This window comes from Schistocerca gregaria, chromosome 2 (assembly GCF_023897955.1).
Source record: "Schistocerca gregaria isolate iqSchGreg1 chromosome 2, iqSchGreg1.2, whole genome shotgun sequence".
NCBI classification, from domain to species: Eukaryota; Metazoa; Arthropoda; class Insecta; order Orthoptera; family Acrididae; genus Schistocerca; species Schistocerca gregaria.
The window spans coordinates 488,760,497-488,779,891 of record NC_064921.1 but is presented as its reverse complement, the minus strand read 5'-3'; the positions used below and the strand labels follow the sequence as shown (position 1 = coordinate 488,779,891).

Here is a 19,395-nt window from a genome sequence, read left to right as displayed (position 1 = left end):
CAAACCTCTGACCAATCAACTCTAGCGACTCTCGCAGGGGTACCCTCGTAAACAAGGAAACGACGTCAAAACTCACCATGATATCTGACTCATCCAACCTGAAGCTATCAAGGTGTTTAACAAAATCCACGGAATTGCGGATGTGATGAGGGCATTTACCCACATAAGGACTTAATATTCCCGTCAGGTATTTGGCCAACAAATATGTAGGTGCCCTGATGTTGCTGACAATGGGGCGTAATGGTATCCCCTCTTTGTGAACCTTCAGGAGTCCATATAGTCTAGGCGGTACCGGACCTTGGGGTAACAATTTCTTAGCGTCACCCTCCGGTAAATCTGTGTACGGATCTCTGTGCCGGCACGTTCACAGGAGCTCAGTCCGTCAGTTCACCTGATGATGGCGACATGTTTGATCGCCGAAATATTGTGCCCGTTGGACATTATAGACCGGCTGTACACCAGTGGATATTTTGATTATTCTTACATCAAGTTTAGAGGAAATACATTTGAATGATTCTGATATTGTAGTAAGTTTTGATGTGGTCTTTCTCTTCACTTGTGTTCCTCTGTCTGATCTGTTATTGGTGATTGAGGTTAGGTTAGGTGCTGAATTAACGAACCTCTTTCAGCTTGTGTTGATTCCCACTTACTTTGTATTCAGTCACCAGAACTGCAAGCAGACAGATGGTATTGCACTGGGAAGCCCGTTGTGTCCTATTATTGCCAATTTGTTTACAGAAGATTTTGAGAAATGTGCCTTGGAGTTGATAGCTTTGAAATCTGCTGTTTTATGTTTCAAAGATGTAGACAATATTTTTGTTGTTTGTCCTCATGGCAGTGATAATTTGAATGATCTTTTAGAACACCTGAATCCAATCCACCCTTGTTTCATGATGGAGATGAAAAAGGATGGCTGTCTTTCATTCCTTGATATGTTGGTTAGGAGGAAGGCGCATGGTACATTGGGATATGCCATGTACAGGAAGCCTACTCACACTAACTTGTATCTGCAGACTGATAGCTGTCACCATCCAGATCAATGTTTGTCAGCTGAGTTAGCTCATCTCAAAGTCACTTTTTGTCAGAATGGTTGTAGTGAAAGACAGATCAGATTGCATTGTGCTATTGATCCACTGAGAGAGTGATAATAATACTGCAGTGGCACCAATGTCTACAGCCTTTTTACTTTACACAGGAAGCATTTCAAACAGATTTGGATATATTTTGTGGAAATATGATTTGAAGTGTGTTTTTTGACCACCATCTAAGTTAAGGCTTCTTTTAGGTTCCATAAAGGATGAACTTGGTTTCTGTAAGGTGGGTGTCTACCATATTTCTTGCAGTTGTGGCATGTCATATATTGGTCAGACTATCAGGACTGTGGAGGACTGGTGTACTGAGCATAATCAGTACACATGTTTACAACAGCAGTGAAAACTTGGAATTGCAGAACACTGTCATCCTAGGGAATTTCTGACATCCTAGGGAATTTCTGACATGCACTGCCACCTATTGGAATAGTGTTATTACCTCTTGAGGGGGGTGCACCGTTTGTCATGGTACAAGCAGGTGTGGGTGCATGGCACACTTTGTACACAACTATAAAAAATCTGACTTTACGTCACAAGCTAAATATGTATGATCAAAATCACAGTCTAATCTGAATTTATTTAAACAATGAGAAAATAAACTTACATAATATGAGCTAATCCACTGTTTCATTACACAATAATGAAATAAGTTTTCACTGTAACACTTGTTGCCAAAGACAGATGTTACAGAGATGGTAATGACCCACCTGAAACATTAAGCAGTGTGGCTGCATCAGATCCCAGCCAATTGCTTACTCAATCCCTAATTATCTCATAAACAACTTCCTCAATGTGGAGTTATGTTGCTAGTTCATAATTGGGGTCTTTCTTTGCTGGGATTGTATAGTTTTTCTCACCTGGCTCACTTTGTATTTTATTTTACTGGTGCTCACTTGGATGTATATAAACACAATTTATCACTGTTTTACCTGAAGCAATAATGAAGGAATAGGTATGGGTCTGCAGTTGTGAAGCAACAATGGCACTGTGAAAAATCATTTTATTTTTGGTCGGTGCACTTTATACACAGGCGCTCACACATGAGGGTTAAGAAAGTTGTTGGAATTAAATTATCAAGTAACCTTGTAAATAGATATGGTGGTTTTTGTTTAAATTCTGCATGGAATCCTGGTCTCTCTCTGTCTCTCTCTCTCTCTCTCTCTCTCTCTCTCTCTCTCTCTCTCTCTCTCTCTCTCTCTCTCTCCCTCTCTCTCACTCACTCACTTACTCACTCTCTCTGTCTCCCTCTCTCTCCCTCTCGACAAAAAAACAGAGGAACAGAGGAATGAAGTTTATGCTACATCACCTGTTGATCATTAATTTTGTTATTGATAACTTCTGATGCTGGTCATCTTTAGTATGAGATGGCACTAGTGTTTACAGAGTGTGTGTTATCTTTCCAAAGTTTCTCTGAGAACATAGGTTTTAAATTCCCTTGGACAGCATTTACTTGATGCAGTTTTGCCTTGAAAATCATAGGGTGTGTTCCTGTCGAAATATTGGCAGTTCTTGATAATATCACCCAACTGCAGTCCTGTAAGTTATTTGAACACTACCGAAACATTTTGACATGAATTATCATAATCCAGTTGAGACAACAATGGAGACCAAACCCACAATGGAAACAAGATCAGAGCTGAATAATGAATGGGTCTACAAAGGTGATTCTAAGCCATTTCATCAGTTAGTTGGTTGTTTGCTGTATGCTATGATTACAGCAAGACTAGACCTGAATATAGCAGTGAATTATTTCAGCAGGTATCCAGTGGAGAGCCATTAGAAGGAACTTAAAAAAGTACTAAGATACGTTAAGGAATGTTGAATTTTGGTTTGTGCTATAGAAGAGAAGGAGCTAAGTTGGATATCTGCCACGCAGATGCAGATTTTAGCAATGGATTTGGTAGGAAAGTCTACATCAGGATACCTTTTGCAAATTCATGGAAATACTGTTTGTTGGATAAAGAACTGTCAAAGCAGTGTCTCCTTGTCTTCAGCTGAAACTGAATATATAGCTTTGGCCATGGTAGCAGCTGAACTTCTGTGGCTAATTCAACTTTTGACTGATATGGGTCTCAAGGTTAACTTGCCTGCAAGGATTCTTGAAGACAACTCATTTTCTCTTCATTTGCTTGAAAGATAAGAACATCAGAGAATAAAGTATATATGTGTTAAAACAGTTTTGTGAGAGACTGTGCGAGTAAAGGAGTTATTGATGTATGTTACATAAATTTGAAGGAACAACTGGCTAACTTGTTGAATAAGTTCCTTACAGGGAAGTTAACCTCGACACCCATATCAGTCAAACGTTCAATTCACATACCGCATCACAAGTACAAGTACACCACAAAACCCGAAACTTAAGATATGATCCTCCTGATAACTTCATAAGAGGCATGTGCATTTTGCAGGAGACCGAAGACAACTATATATATATATATATATATATATATATATATATATATATATATATCCTAGAGAGTTCAGCATAATTTAGAAATTTGATTTCAGTTATGTTTAAATAGAGGCAATGGTGAATTGTAGACATGCACATTTAAAAGTAGACAATGTGACCACAGTATACAGGGATGGAGAAGTAATGTGTGTGTGTGTGTGTGTGTGTGTGTGTGTGTGTGTGTGTGTGTGTGTGTGTGTTGCATGACTGAATGTATTTGTGTGTGTTCCTGCATCTGCTGAAGGACTTGGTCCAATAGCTAGAAGAATCCTTTGGTCTACTTTCTGTTTTACATACTGCTATTCAGCACCTCTCTATGTTGTGAATTGCAATCTATTCTATTTCTTAATGTTATTCCACCACAGATTTTCTGTTTTATTTATTTACTTTTTTATTTGTGATATGATAACTCATATTTAACTGTAAATAATGCATATATATATATATATATATATATATATATATATATATATATATATATATATATATATATATATATTGAAAACCAATATTGAATGACACAGTCATTTACAGCTTAAAATGTACATAAGTCCATATCATTAAATATGTTGTATTTCACAGCCACCTGTACCTATATCACCATGGACTGAAAGGAGGGATGCCTTGTTAGCATCAAGTAGTTGCACACAGCTAACTGGTAAAGGAACTATAGAGGGAACTGAAGACTGCCTCTATCTCAATGTCTTCACTCCTGAGGTACTTCCTTATATATATATACATATATATCCATATATTTATATGAAGTTGTCTCAGTAAGAATAAGAATATGCAATACCTGAATATATAATGTCTTACAATAGTAAATGGTGTCTAAAAGGTACACTTTTATACTTCCGTTCCTCATATCTGCTTTAGTGTCTTTTTGCCTGTGTAGTGTCTATATACTTATATCTGAATAATTTCTCTTCCCTTCCTACTAATTTTTTAATTCAATTGACATGTCCAAACATCAAAATTTCATACTCAGGAATCACTAATATATGTCAGTTTGTAGTTGTTATATTAATTCATTTCTTACTTTTATGTTTGACAAGTTTCTTAACTTCATTGTTTCTAAAGCATAATTAGAGACCAAATATATTCTTCTCTGAGTCAGTGATATCCTGTACAGGCTGCATTTCTCATTGCCAAAGTTTCATCTTCATGTAGGTGGTCTCTGAACATGAATTCAAGGAACAGAAAAAAAAGATAAAGTACACCCATTACAAAAAAAGTCTTTTTTTAGTTATAAATGTGCATATAGTATTGTTTCTATGGCTCTCTTATATGATATGCACATTCATGGTACAGAATGTAGGATCAAAATAAAGATAAATGGAAACTAAAGTGGCTCTACTGTGCTTTTGTAATGTGCCCTAGAAATTTACCTTATGTATGCATACTAATTACATACATTAAACTGCCATATTTCTAAATTTGTGAGTAGCTTGAAGACAGGAAAATGTTAAATTAATTGCTGCATGTACATGTGTCTAGGGTGTATCTATGTTGAAGATGTGGAGATATCAATATAATTTTTATTCAAAAGTACAAAAAAATGAAGATATGTGTTTTGTGATATGGAGAAAAGATTGTCATTTATTATCTTGTGTGCTATTAACTAAGAACTGACTGATGAATGCATGAGAAAACAGACATTTCAAATTCTAATGGAGCATAGTCAAGAGGAATAAGCCTGAGTGAGCTTGAAGGCCCAAAAATAGTGTCTACTACACAGAATCATTGTACAGTAAATGTAATTCTGCAGAGATCACTGACATCCACAATGACATATGATACTATTTTTTGACTGAGAGTCTGAAAGACATAACATTTGCACATCCATATAACTTTTTTCTGTACTCAAAGTGTGTACAAAAATATAGGTACTAGCTGCATGTCACTGAAGATGAAATTGATTCAGTTAACCCTATCATGTGGATTGATAGACTTGCTTCTATTCCTGCAGAACTTGTAAAGCACTACAGCAATGAGTATTTCACTTCTAGAGAGTTTGAAAGAGAAAGTATCTGCACATGTTAATAAATTTTTACTATACTTGAAGCAAATATACATGAAATGGAATAGAGATGGGGGTCTACTACACGACTTCCCAGTTGTAGTGTTAGCACTTTACAGACCTCATACAGGGAACATTAATGTGTTCCTGTGGCAACTAGAGACTCTTTTATCCCAGTCATCTTCAAAGTCCAAGAATTTAATAACTGTAGATGATTTTAATAACAGTTTTCTAAATGAGAGCAACAGTAAAGTACATTTAGAACATCTAGTAGAGTCATTTAACAACCAGGGAACAGGACTCAGACAGAAATTAAACAAGGTGACAATATTATAAACAAACCTAAAACAGTTGGAGAAATATTGAACAAACATTTTCTGTCAACAGCAGAGAAGGCAGGCTGTAAATGATCTGTGGACAAAGCAGTGGATCATCTACAGAATGCTATCTGCAATGTGACCCCAGAGATATCCTTATCTCTGCTTCAATTAAATGATATTCAAAGAATAATCAGGTCATTAAAAACTAAAAAGTCTGTTGGTGTTAACAATATTTCTAGTAAAATATCGAAATTTAATTATAAATATATAATTCCAGTCTTATGCAATATATTCAATTCATCTTTGCAAGAAGGAATTGTCTCTGATAGACTAAAACTGGCAGTAGTGATATCTCTCTTTAAGAAAAGGTGACAAAAACAATGTCACTAACTATCACCCAATTTTCCTTTTGACTATCTTTTCAAAAATTCTTGAAAAACTTGTGCACAAATTGATCATCAACTATCTCAACCTCCACAATACCCTCAACAATAGTCAATATGAGATTTGTGCTGAAAAAGTAATATTATCCTTTAATAGTAAGGTTTTGGGAACCATTACAAAAAAAACAGTCTTTGGCAGGTATTTTTTCTGATCTCTCGAAAGGTTTTTGTTGTGTAAACCACCAAATTCTTGTGAAAAATGCAGAATATTAAGGTCTAGGTGGTACTGTTGGTTTGTGGCTTTGGTCATATGTAAAGGAAGGTTTAAAGCTCCTTGTGGGAGTGTATGGGTTTGTAGTGGGGACAGGGCAGTGCTGATATCTACATCAGAGGTTTGAGGAACAGCAGTGCGGGAGAAGGAGAGGGGAAAAGGAGAGTGAAAGTGAAGGCTAAAATAGACTAGTGGGTGAATTATTGGGATAGAAGGCTTTGTAGTGCAGGAGTGGGAAAGGGGTAGGGGATACATAGGTGAAGGACAGGTTATAGGAATCTTGGATATATGAGGTGTGACCAAAAAAGTAATGGGAATTTTTGTTTCTCTTAAAGATTGTTTATACACCAGCATCAACCTTGTCCCCTTCACCCCTTCAAATCAATACCGGTCAGATGTAAGACACTTGTGCCAGTGGTTTTTCCAATCTCCAAAGCACTTCTGGAAGTTGCTTTTCATTACAATGTTCAGCTCCTTCATCCATTCTGGTTTTATCAGTGGTGGCAAAACAACATTCTTTCATTGTTCTCTTTAGCCTCGGGAATAGATGTCTGGCAAAAACAGTAGCTGAGGCAATAAACGGTTTTGTTTTTTGTCAAAAAATCACAAAGTAGCATTGAGGTGTGAGCAGGAGCATTATCATGACCATAAGTGGTTTTGCCACAATTCTGCTTATTTTCTTTGGATTGCTTCATGCAAATTGTGCACAACTTCCAGGCAGTATTCCTTATTGCTGTATAAAGCAGGGACTCATGATGCACTATCCCATTGTAATCAAAGCAAACAGTGAGAAGAATCTTAATACGATCAGACTTCTCAAACATTTTTTGGTCATGGCTGTTCAAGTCTTGGTTTTGACATCATACTCATATTTTATCACTTGTTATAACTTTCTCCAGAAGTTCTGGATTGTTGTCAACTTTGCTCAGCAATTTCTGAGTGATGGCTACACAATGTCATTTTTTTGTCCAAAGTTCAACAGGTTTGGAAAAAAACTTTGCTGCTACACTTTTCATGCAAAAAATATTTTAAAAGATCGCTTGGAATGAGCAAAGGATGTGCTGACATCATCAGCAACCCCTGTGATGATGATTCGCAGCTTTTTCAGAATCATTTTCTTTACTTCTTTCATGTTGTCATCAGTAACTGATATGCTAGGGCATCCAGGGTACTCATTGTCTTCAACATCTTTTCTAGCTTCTTAGAAACATTTATACCACTTTTAAACTCTCATCTTACTCACAGCAGATTCACCAAAAGCCACAGTCAATATTTTGAACATTATGCTGCACTTTATTCAATTTCTCAAGCAAAATTCAATGCAAGTTCTTTGATCTATCATTTTTTAAACTAAAAATTCACCAAGCAATGACAAACTACATATTCAAAACAGCTGAAAATGCAAACATAGACAAGGCATATGTCTGCCAACAAGATTTATTTTATTTTGTTTTATTTATTTATTTGAAATTTTATGTATAAAAACTCTGAAATGAAAAAAATCCTGTTACTTTTAGATCACACCTCATATTGCAAGGATAATTCCCAAGTGTGCAATTCAGAAAAGCTGGTGTTTATGGCAAGGATCCAGATGCTGCATGCTGTCACACACTCATTGAAGTGAAGCACATTGTGCTGAACAGATTGCTCAGCAACTAGCTGGTCAAGCTGTCTCTTAGCCACAATAGAAAATGAAGACTCTTTTTTTGGGTACTCTCAGCGAAAATACACTCCTGGAAATGGAAAAAAGAACACATTGACACCGGTGTGTCAGACCCACCATACTTGCTCCGAACACTGCGAGAGGGCTGTACAAGCAATGATCACACGCACGGCACAGCGGACACACCAGGAACCACGGTGTTGGCCGTCGAATGGCGCTAGCTGCGCAGCATTTGTGCACCGCCGCCGTCAGTGTGAGCCAGTTTGCCATAGCATACGGAGCTCCATCGCAGTCTTTAACACTGGTAGCATGCCGCGACAGCGTGAACGTGAACCGTATGTGCAGTTGACGGACTTTGAGCGAGGGCGTATAATGGGCATGCGGGAGGCCGGGTGGACGTACCGCCGAATTGCTCAACACGTGGGGCGTGAGGTCTCCACAGTACATCGATGTTGTCGCCAGTGGTCGGCAGAAGGTGCACGTGCCCGTCAACCTGGGACCGGACTGCAGCGATGCACGGATGCACGACAAGACCATAGGATCCTACATAGTGCCGTAGGGGACCGCACCGCCACTTCCCTGCAAATTAGGGACACTGTTACTCCTGGGGTATCGGCGAGGACCATTTGCAACCGTCTCCATGAAGCTGGGCTACGGTCCCGCACACCGTTAGGCCGTCTTCCGCTCACGCCCCAAAATTGTGCAGACCACCTCCAGTGGTGTCGCGACAGGCGTGAATGGAGGGACGAATGGAGACGTGTCGTCTTCAGCGATGAGAGTCGCTTCTGCCTTGGTGCCAATGATGGTAGTGTGCGTGTTTGGCGCCGTGCAGGTGAGCGCCACAATCAGGACAGCATACGACCGAGGCACACAGGGCCAACACCCGGCATCATGGTGTGGGGAGCGATCTCCTACACTGGCCATACACCTCTGGTGATCGTCGAGGGGACACTGAATAGTGCACGGTACATCCAAACCGTCATCGAACCCATCGTTCTACCATTCGTAGACCGGCAAGGGAACTTGCTGTTCCAACAGGACAATGCACGTCCGCACGTATCCCGTGCCACCCAACGTACTCTAGAAGGTGTAAGTCAACTACCCTGGCCAGCAAGATCTCCGTATCTGTCCCCCATTGAGCATGTTTGGGACTGGATGAAGCGTTGTCTCACGCGGTCTGCACGTCCAGCACGAACGCTGGTCCAACTGAGGCGCCAGGTGGAAATGGCATGGCAAGCCGTTCCACAGGACTACATCCAGCATCTCTACGATCGTTTTCATGTGAGAATAGCAGCCTGCATTGCTGCGAAACGTGGATATACACTGTACTAGTGCTGACATTGTGCATGCTCTGTTGCCTGTGTCTATGTGGCTGTGGTTCTGTCAGTGTGATCATGTGATGTATCTGACCCCAGGAATGTGTCAATAAGTTTCCCCTTCCTGGGACAATGAATTCACGGTGTTCTTATTTCAATTTCCAGGAGTGTATTAAGTGATACCAAAACTTATGGTAGAAAATGAGAAACAAAAGGGGTGAATTTTAGTTTGAAAATAAAAATTGTTTTTTGGACATGGAACGGATGGATTACAAGTCTGTAAATATTCTCTTGGCACTTCACAATCAGTGGAACTTACAGTTGTGAAAATAAAAAGCAAAGGTAGCTCTACTGCAAATGTTAATTGACTTGTTATAATCCGAGAGTGTACTAAGATCCCATTAGACGTAGACTAGCTGTGTGCTTTGAAAAGGTTCGCTGTTGAGAGACTGTGTAATATTTTTCTAATTTTTCTTTTGTTATGGTCAGTAATTTTATACTGTAGAAGACTAACTAAAAACAGGCATCAAGATCAACTACCATTTCACATCCCTGGCAAAGTGATAATGAGAACTTATTTTAGAAATATAGAGGCCAACTGCCTGTATTCATAGTCTTATGGAGAGTGAGTTGTAATCAGTGTAGCCAACTACCAGCCTCTTATTAGAAATATCTGCAGAAGGTGTTTAACGTGTTGCATAAACTGATGTGAAAAGTTCACGGTCTGCGTGTGCAAAACAAATGACATATCCCTGTGCAATGACCCACTTTTCATAAATTTTTATTTGGAGCAACATTTTAAATTTTCTGATAAAAACTCACTTTCTTGCTCTTGAAGTGTAAAATAAACAAAATATGCTACACTGTCTGAAGAAATGAGTCATATATAATCTACAGTTTAATCCTGAAGTATATATGGGAGGAGTTCTTCCCATCTCCTTGTATAACCATATACAGAGGGGAAAAGCATATGTTTTCACCAGCATTTTGTCAGGAAATCCCAGACAGTTTTTTTAATGACTGTGTCTTCTAAGGGCCACACAAATGCGTTAAAATAACAAATGAACAGCGTACAGAGCTGACAGACATAATTCATGACATGTAACTTTGCAGTTCACATTTGTTAACTCAAAATGTTCAGTGAAGTGTTAAGCTTTAACAAACATGTGTTCTATTCCCAACTTTGTATGTATAGGCAGCACTGTCACTATAAAATTACAAAGAGACAGGATAGTTGGCCTGTACATGCCTCTAGTAGACTAAATCCAATATTACAGGTAGAGACATGTAATAGAGATAACTGAACTTGTTCTTGTTTCCCCTCATGTGCACAACAGGTATGTTCCAATCATTGCAGGGCATGAGTGGCCTTCCCCAAACCAGGACTATGCATTGTAAGACAGCTGAAGAGCAAACTAACAGTTCAGAAGGCCCATGTTAGTGTTTCCACTTCCACTTTTAAATGTGTACACCAGCACTGCTGGAATTTCACCTCCTGTTGGTACGTGATTGACAATCTTTCTGTCTCTTTGTAGTTCCATAGTTTCCTCAAGTGAATTTCCTTTTCTGTACAACAATGTCATTACACTGTTGCTTATACATACAGCGGTTATGCCTACAGTGTGCAAGATAAAGGATAATGTCAACATAAATGAAATATGAAAAATAATTATAAAATTGTCTCCATTCAAAGTTTACAAGGTCCTGTCCCAGAAAAAATAAACATACCAGTGTATAGGTAAATTCACAGTCCCCTGTGGATGCATTCTGATCTAAAAGAGGAATATTTGTCTAGACAGATTACATGACAAAATGTTATAATCTGTATAAAAAATTTGATACATTTTGCCATTAAAAGCTGTTATTAAATAAGTATTGGCCTCAAGAATTCATCTTTTTTGCAGTTACCATCAGATAATTATAATCCTAAACCTGTACTGGTCACTATTCATGGTGGCTGCTTCACAGCAGGATCTGGCGGAACAAGGCCATCGGAGTATTTCATTGATAATGGAATTGTATATGTTGCAATCAATTACCGTCTTGGACCATTAGGTAAGGACAGTTTTAGCATTTAGAAAAAAAAAAAAAACTTGTAGAGTATATAATTCATTTGTTATTATTATACATGGTTCTGTTTCAATATATTTGCAGATAATGATAACTTAAAACCCACCATTTATATTAGTCGGCCTATGTACATGACATGAAAGGCAAAAAAATTAGCCTAAATAATTGAATGAGTTATCATGGATCAAATGTTGTTGGTTTCATCAAAACAAAATAGTTGGAAGAGCAGAACAGAGCAGTTGTTACTACAGAGTATGATGAGGAAACAAGGAAGTAGTGACTCATTTGCATCTGATGAAAGAGATGAGTGCATAGCACTAACTGGAAGGAAACTAATAATTATTTATTATTTGAATTATAGAAGTATACACTTGCACTATGAATAGAAAAGGAAGGAATACTGGGGTTGAACATAGTGCTGCTATTAAGATTATAAGAAACAGAACATTATCTCAGCTGGAAAGTGATGAGATAAACAATGTTGGTTTTGACCTTCTGGTAGAAACCACATTGGTGCTATTTTTACTGATAATGATGTTTAAGTTTATTTCATATTTTAAATGAAATGTAATCTGCATGAAGACAGCATTCTAGGTTAGTCAATCATTGTAATTGGATGCTTGTTCAGCCCATCTGCATTTAAGAGCTGCAGTGACAGGAATCTTCAGAAATAACTCGAAGAATATCATGTGTAAATTTTCTGATTATGCTTTGGTAGGTAACAGGGAGACTTTTCTACATCTAGATTGAGAAATTCACTTAATTAAAGCAGGTGCCAGAGACAGGCACTCATAACTGATTATGCTCAACATGTTATCAGAAAATTACATTCACAAAATAGAAAACATAGTTGTGAGGGCAATGTCTTACATTTCCTGGTAACAAATATATTTTAACTTTTGGATGGCATTATTGTGGGGTATGGAATCACTGAGCATGAGGCTGTTAAAATATAAGTCACTATGAATGTCAATATGAATGTTAATAAATGTAGAAAAATATTCTCTCAATGGAACTGTAACAGGGTACATATTGCAACATCAAACATTCTCTGGGGTAAAACTGTGGGAAACGGATGCATAAATTCAAAATATTGTACAATAGCCTATGCTTTAGACATGTTTATGGGCTGAGTTAGGTTGTGAGGAATGGGGAATATCTGCCATCATTTGGTAGCTGTATTAGAAAGTTGCAATTGATTGGTTGATTGATTTTTATTTGGTCCAATTTGGTTACATTTTGTACAAAGTGTGTACTTGTAACGTAGGACAAGTCAATTTAATCCTATTTTCTTGCAATATTTAACCTATTTAGTACAATTTAATAAATTAAAGTGGCAATAATTATAATAATGTTTCATACATTTTTCGTCTATTTTTCGGTCCTGAAAATGATTTACATACTACATTATACTCAGCATTCACGTTCTCAATTTATTTACATAACAGTAATAGTAGCATTTTTCATTCATTGATCTAACTATAAAATTGTTTTTCCATTAAATAGTACTGTAAAAGATTTTGGAATGTCTTTTTGTTCACATTGTCCTGTCAAGTCTTTGGAAGGTACTTTATGAGTTTGACACCCAAGTATACAGGACCTTTTCAGCAACTCTGAGTCAGTGTTGTATACTTTGATTCTTGGATATGGACCAGCTATGTCCAGGGTTACTATATCTAGGGGGCTTTTTGTGAGTATTGGATGTAGCTCAGTATGTTTTGACACACAGGACTGTTTTGACTTTTGACATATTGTACACTTTTTTAATTCCTGTAGGGCTCCTCTTCTCAAATTTGGAAAATAACACAGTCTCTTTATTTTTGCAGTACATTTGCCTACTCCATAATGTCCCCATACTTCATGTGTGTGTTTTATAAATTCGTTGCTATAATCTTCAGGATCCGATTTTTCATGTTTTGTATGAAACAAAACGCCCTTGTACTCCTGATACCATTTACTTATCTTTCCACCTTCATCCTGCTTAAGGTTTAGCATGACATACTTCCAATTTGCTTAAAAAACTTATGGTAATCAGACTGTTGTGTTGTACCTTGCATTAAAAACGTTTTGAGTTCTGCATCTTGCTCTGTTAATTCTTCAAATTCCTCTGAACCTTGTGGTAGCCTAGACAAGGCATCTGCAATGACATTCTGACTTCCTTGAATATAAATGATTTCGAAATTGAATACTTGTAAATATAACCACTACCTAGCTAATCTAAGGTGCAATAGTTAACATGTTAAAAGAAATGACAGTGACTTATGGTCACAGAAAACTTTGGTATTCATGCTCAAAAAAAAAAAAAAAAAAAAAAAAAAAAAAATTCAAACTTTTCAAATGCCCATATTACCACTACACTTTCCAATTCTGACGCAGAGTATGACCTTTCTGCTACTGATAATGTGCAACTAGCAAAACTGTTGACTTTGGGTACTTCCTCTCACATCCGTGCATAGACAAAAATCCTTGGACTTATCAGGGTGACGAAGAATGTTTGCATTGATAATGCCTGCTCAATGTTATTAAAGTCCTCTTGACACTTATCATCCCATAACCAAAGCCTATTTTTTCGTAACAAGTTGAGCAATGCATCACTGTTCATCAGTTGTGGTGTGAATATACAGAAAAACGAAGCTAGTCCTAAAAGAGGCTTTTAGTTTCCAGAATGAGATTTTCACTCTGCAGTGGAGTGTGCACTGATATGAAACTTCCTGGCAGGTTAAAACTGTGTGCCCGACTGAGACTCGAACTCGGGACCTTTGCCTTTCGCGGGCAAGTGCTCTACCACCTGAGCTACCAAAGCACGACTCTCGCCCAGTCCTCACAGCTCTACTTCTGCCAGTATCTCGTCTCCTACCTTCCAAACTTTACAGAAGCTCTCCTGTGAACACTGAACAACTAGCACTCCTGAAAGACAGGATATTGCGGAGACATGGCTTGTCCACAGCCTGGGGGATGTTTCCAGAATGAGATTTTCACTCTGCAGCGTAGTTTGTGCTGATATGAAACTTCCTGGCAGGTTAAAACTGTGTGCCTGACCAAGACCTGCCAGGAAGTTTCATATCAGCACACACTTCACTACAGAGTGAAAATCTCATTCTGGAAACATCCCTGAGGCTGTGGCTAAGCCATGTCTCGGCAATATCCTTCCTTTCAGGAGTGCTAGTTCTTAAGGGTTTGCAGGAGAGCTTCTGTAAAGTTTGGAAGGTAGGAGATGAGATACTGGCAGAAGTAAAGCTGTGAAGATCGGGCGTGAGTCGTGCCTCGGTAGCTCAGGTGGTAGAGCACTTGCCCGCGAAAGGCAAAGGTCCCGAGATCGAGTCTCGGTCTGGCAGGCTCAAATAACAACTTAGAAAGTTCTTGTCATTGGAAATCATTTACTACCTGTGATTCACTTAGTTTCTATGCTACCATTTTGTAATTAATGGTTGCTTCTCATTCAGTATCAAATTTGTTTATGAAATATACAGATGGAAAGGAATATTGTGCTATTACATTTGACTCTGGTTTGTTTTTATTACTTTCATCAGGTGTTGTGATTAAATCAATAGAAAAAATCTGATCCTTTACATAAAAGTGGCATTTACCATTGCCTATGTCAATCGGTGTATTGTATGTTCTAAATGCGTTCATGCCAATAAGACAGTTAGCTATAAGTTTGTCAATTATAAGGAAGTTGCACTTCACTGTAAAGTGTTCAATTTGTAATGGAATAAGTGGATGATGTTTACCCAATTTAGACTTACTGCCTGTAGCAGTTCGCACCTAGGAATTTTGGGCAGGAAATGTTGAGAATTTGCCTCTCTTCTTCAATTCACAAAGAAAATGCACTTAACATTAGGTTGGTAGTTGAACCTGTATCTAAAATTAACTGTGAGTCAATGTTAAATATTTTCAGCTTAATGGTTGCATGCGCTAGTTCTTCCTTGGTTTTATCTACTATATCTAGGTCATGCTGATACGAATCACCCTTGATGTCACCTCATTTGTCAAATCTTATGAAATGTGAATAATTCTGCCATGCCCCCCCCCCCCCCCCCCGCCCCCCTCACTGCGAGATCAAGAGCCTGTGGCTTAACTACAACTGGTTGGTGTTTTCCCATGGTGTCGTGCACGACTTAGTTCATTACCTGGAGCATAAAGCATGGCATTGTTGCCGCGTGCCAGCCACTGCTGCAGCTGACTGTTTCTATTCACGTTCGGCATAGGGCCTTGTGATGGTTAATTGTAATTCATTCGTGCATTGAAATTACTCCTGTTGTTTTTGAAATTCATTTTAAATCGTTTGTTTTCTCCTTTCCCATTACCTTACTCATTATCTCTGGATATGTAATTTTGCTGTTGTGTGTACCAACATTGCTGTGTGTTTAAATCACATTTTCCTGACTGATTTACATAATTATGTCATTGTTGTGCTTGATTTTTCTGTTGCTCTGTTGGATACAAGTCTTTCCTTATAGAATAAGTCCATAGATCAAATACTGACAAAAAATATTGAGTGTCATGCTCTGGGATTGTGGCAAGGGGTTGAAAACCTCATGTCTGGATTCACGTATGGATTCACTGTTTGTGTTTGCATCTGTGATTTTGTTTATGTGTTGTTCTACTCGATCATGATGGTCATGATTTTACCTTCATAATGTTACTGTTAACTTCAGAAAGTACTTCATGCTTTACTTGTGTTTTCATATCACTCAATTTTACGCTGATTTCAGTGCGAAAATGTTTGGCTATCATTGAATTTCTGTGAGACCGTGTCTTGCAAATCCTTGAATACCTGTACTTGTTTTTGTTATTGCTCTATTGCAATTAGGTCTTGTGTAACAGTGTTTTGTTCCTGTCTTACTGTGTTCATATCTTGTGTCAAATTATCAATTTTAGTATTCACATCTTGTTTCATATCGCTGAGATTGGTGTTCATAATAGCAGTGTGTCAGTTATACTACTGTGGTTGCTGCTCATTGTACTTCCCAACTTAATGTTTGTGTTGTGACAAAGTAGTATTTGTAACGTGTTGTCAAGATTCATATTTGGATCGTTCTCCAACGTTTCATTCATGAGCGGTATGTCCCTCTGGGAGATGCATGACATAGTCTCGTTGGTTCTAAACATTGTGTCATCAAGGTTATTCTATTGTGGATAACTGCTATCATTTTTCACTCCCTAAAACTCATCTCTCATCTACTTAAACCTTCTGCAGTAGGTATGCTTGGCACCTGATTTTTAATTTTCAATCACGCAGTTCTACGCCATCTTTGGTGATCGCGTTTTCGCTATTGTTATCAATAATGGGCATATATTTTTCGGAACATGTTATATAAATATGCAAAAAATGGAAATTTTGCAAAAAATGCCATACGCTAATTATAACATTTGATAAATATAATTTATGTAATGTAAAACCCTGTATTACGTCTATTATAATGTGCAAATGATTGTGTCACAATTCTTCATGTTTTACTGTCAATGTGTATTACACTGAAAAATTCCCACAAATTTTTTGCCAGTAAAATTCAAGGAAGGGAATAATGAAGAAAAGGTTTCTATCTACATCAAAACAGTTGCTACCAAACATAACCACACAAGTAGCTTGGGTAGCCATCTTATCTTTGTTGCTACGGAAAATCTTACATGACCTGAGACCAGTTCTTATTCCTTTCAAAGATTTTCTTCTAAATTTTGCTTTTTTGCATTAATTGCTCCCCATCATGATTTATGCAAACAGAAAATACAGGCAATTAGTTTTTATAATTCATAACAATATCATAGAAATTTCTTACTATAACATAGTTAGCAAACACTATCCACGATCGGTGTCATGAAGTCCTGGCACACAGGTTGCCAGTTGTAATATCAGAAAAATGATTTAAATAAAATTTAATTGAAAATGATTGCATTATTAAAATGTCTGTGCTTATTTTAATTTTTCTTGGTGATCGGACTTTGCTGACCTAGTTGTATCTGCAGGCAGCGAACTCTGGGAAAACCGGTGCTTACTGTAATGATGAAAATCCTCTTCCTATAGTTATCCTCGTCACTTCAATAAATAAAATGTTTGATACTGACTTCATTATAATATTATTCACACATATGATACATAGAGCTTGCAATACTTCACATCTAAAATCGCACGTCCTCATCGTCCTTCTACATACAAGAATCTTAGTCTGTACAAACAAAAATCTGTCCAAGAAAATGTCTTTTCATTTGTCTGTGCCTTACCACACATTCATGATTAACATCTTTGCTAATACTTCTGTTCAATTGGTGTTTCATTTTTGTTTTGTTCTTCAATAAATATTAACTTTGCAGCATCCTGGGGGGCTTTCATTATGTACTTATTCACACTGCAGTAGTTTCAGAGGGCAATTACAAATTTTAAAATGATGTTACATTTCCATGCATACAACTATATAAACAATTTAATATGAATCATGGAGCAGTTGGAATCTGTAACTGAAATTTAACTACATAGGTTAATTCTTGAAATTGTTTCCAATATTCTTTATTATTTGTAGGTATTCTTTTGTCATGTATCGCCTTTTCCTTTAGAATTTATTGTGTCTGTTTCTCCACATGTTATGTTACTGTTTCCTATTCGTTGTCAGTCATTTAATTTTCCTGTTTTTCTGATACATTTTAGTTTCTCCCCACCCAAAACCCTCACTTTCCTGCGCTTCTCCCTTTAGATTCAATAAGTAGTATACAATTAATGCTATTTTATAACAGTATGACTTTGCTGTGTTTTTTACTTAAAAGGTTGTCTGTGCTTTTCTAGTCGCATAAATTGCATAAATAATTCTCACCAGACATTAAAATTTGTTTTTAATTTTTGTTCTTAATTATTTTTGTTATCTTCGGTTCGTTTTGATATAGTTCATGACTACTTAAATAACTCTGTGAATGTGATTGTAATATTATCATATGCTACATTAATTTATTTATGAGTATGAGCCCTTGCTTTCATAGATTGTCTATAGGTATTATCTTTGCCTTAGCTATGACATCATTGCTGAAAGCTGACGAGTGGAATCGGACACTAGAATTAGTCTGATAAACGTGAAGGACAAGGTGGACTGCATCTAAGCAGGCTAGGTTTGGAAGCATTCATCAATATGTATAGTGATATTTGTAAGATCATACTTAGTAAGGGAAACTAAAGTGCATGTCATTTATGTTGGGAGCCAAGTTTAGGTTCATTCTGTGCATCTCACGTCACAAAACACAGTCAGCGAATGAACAGAGAATGACGTTGCCAGATCTCGACTGCTGTGCAGAGCACAGACAAGTGTCCTCATTCCTCAGAGAATAGAAGCTTTCAAAATGTGATGCTCCAGAAGAATGCTGAAGATTAGATTGGTAGATCACATAACGAATGAGGAGGTATTGAATAGAATTGGGGAGAAGAGGAGTTTGTGGCAGGAATTGACTGGAAGAAGGGATCAAATGGTAGGACATGTTCTGAGGCATCAAGGGATCACCAATTTAGCATTGGAGGGCAGTGTGGAGGGTAAAAATCATAGAGGGAGACCAAGAGATGTATGTTGTGGTAGGTACTGGGAGATGAAGAAACTTGCATGGAGTAGCATGGAGTAGCATGGAGAGCTGCATCAAACCAGTCTCTGGACTGAAAACCACAACAATAGTAAAAGAGATAGAAAATGTGATACTATGTCTAAAATGTAAAACATGAGCAGGATGGGATGGGATACCAACAAAAGTATTAAAAACAGTCTCTAAAATAATCACAAAGCCACTAACTACAATAGTTAATCAGTCCCTTCGAGAAGGCTATTTTCCAGACACACT

At 37.5% G+C, this 19,395-nt stretch overlaps 1 protein-coding gene across 1 annotated transcript in view; it reads left to right on the top strand.

Annotated features, from left to right (window-relative positions):
* LOC126327599 (esterase FE4-like) overlaps positions 1 to 19,395 on the top strand; it is an 82,337-nt gene that overhangs the window by 16,188 nt on the left and 46,754 nt on the right. Inside the window, exons 3-4 of the mRNA XM_049995901.1 lie at positions 4,126 to 4,260; positions 11,421 to 11,571. Coding sequence (XP_049851858.1) covers positions 4,126 to 4,260; positions 11,421 to 11,571 — 286 coding nt within the window. The remainder of the gene's footprint in view (positions 1 to 4,125; positions 4,261 to 11,420; positions 11,572 to 19,395) is intronic.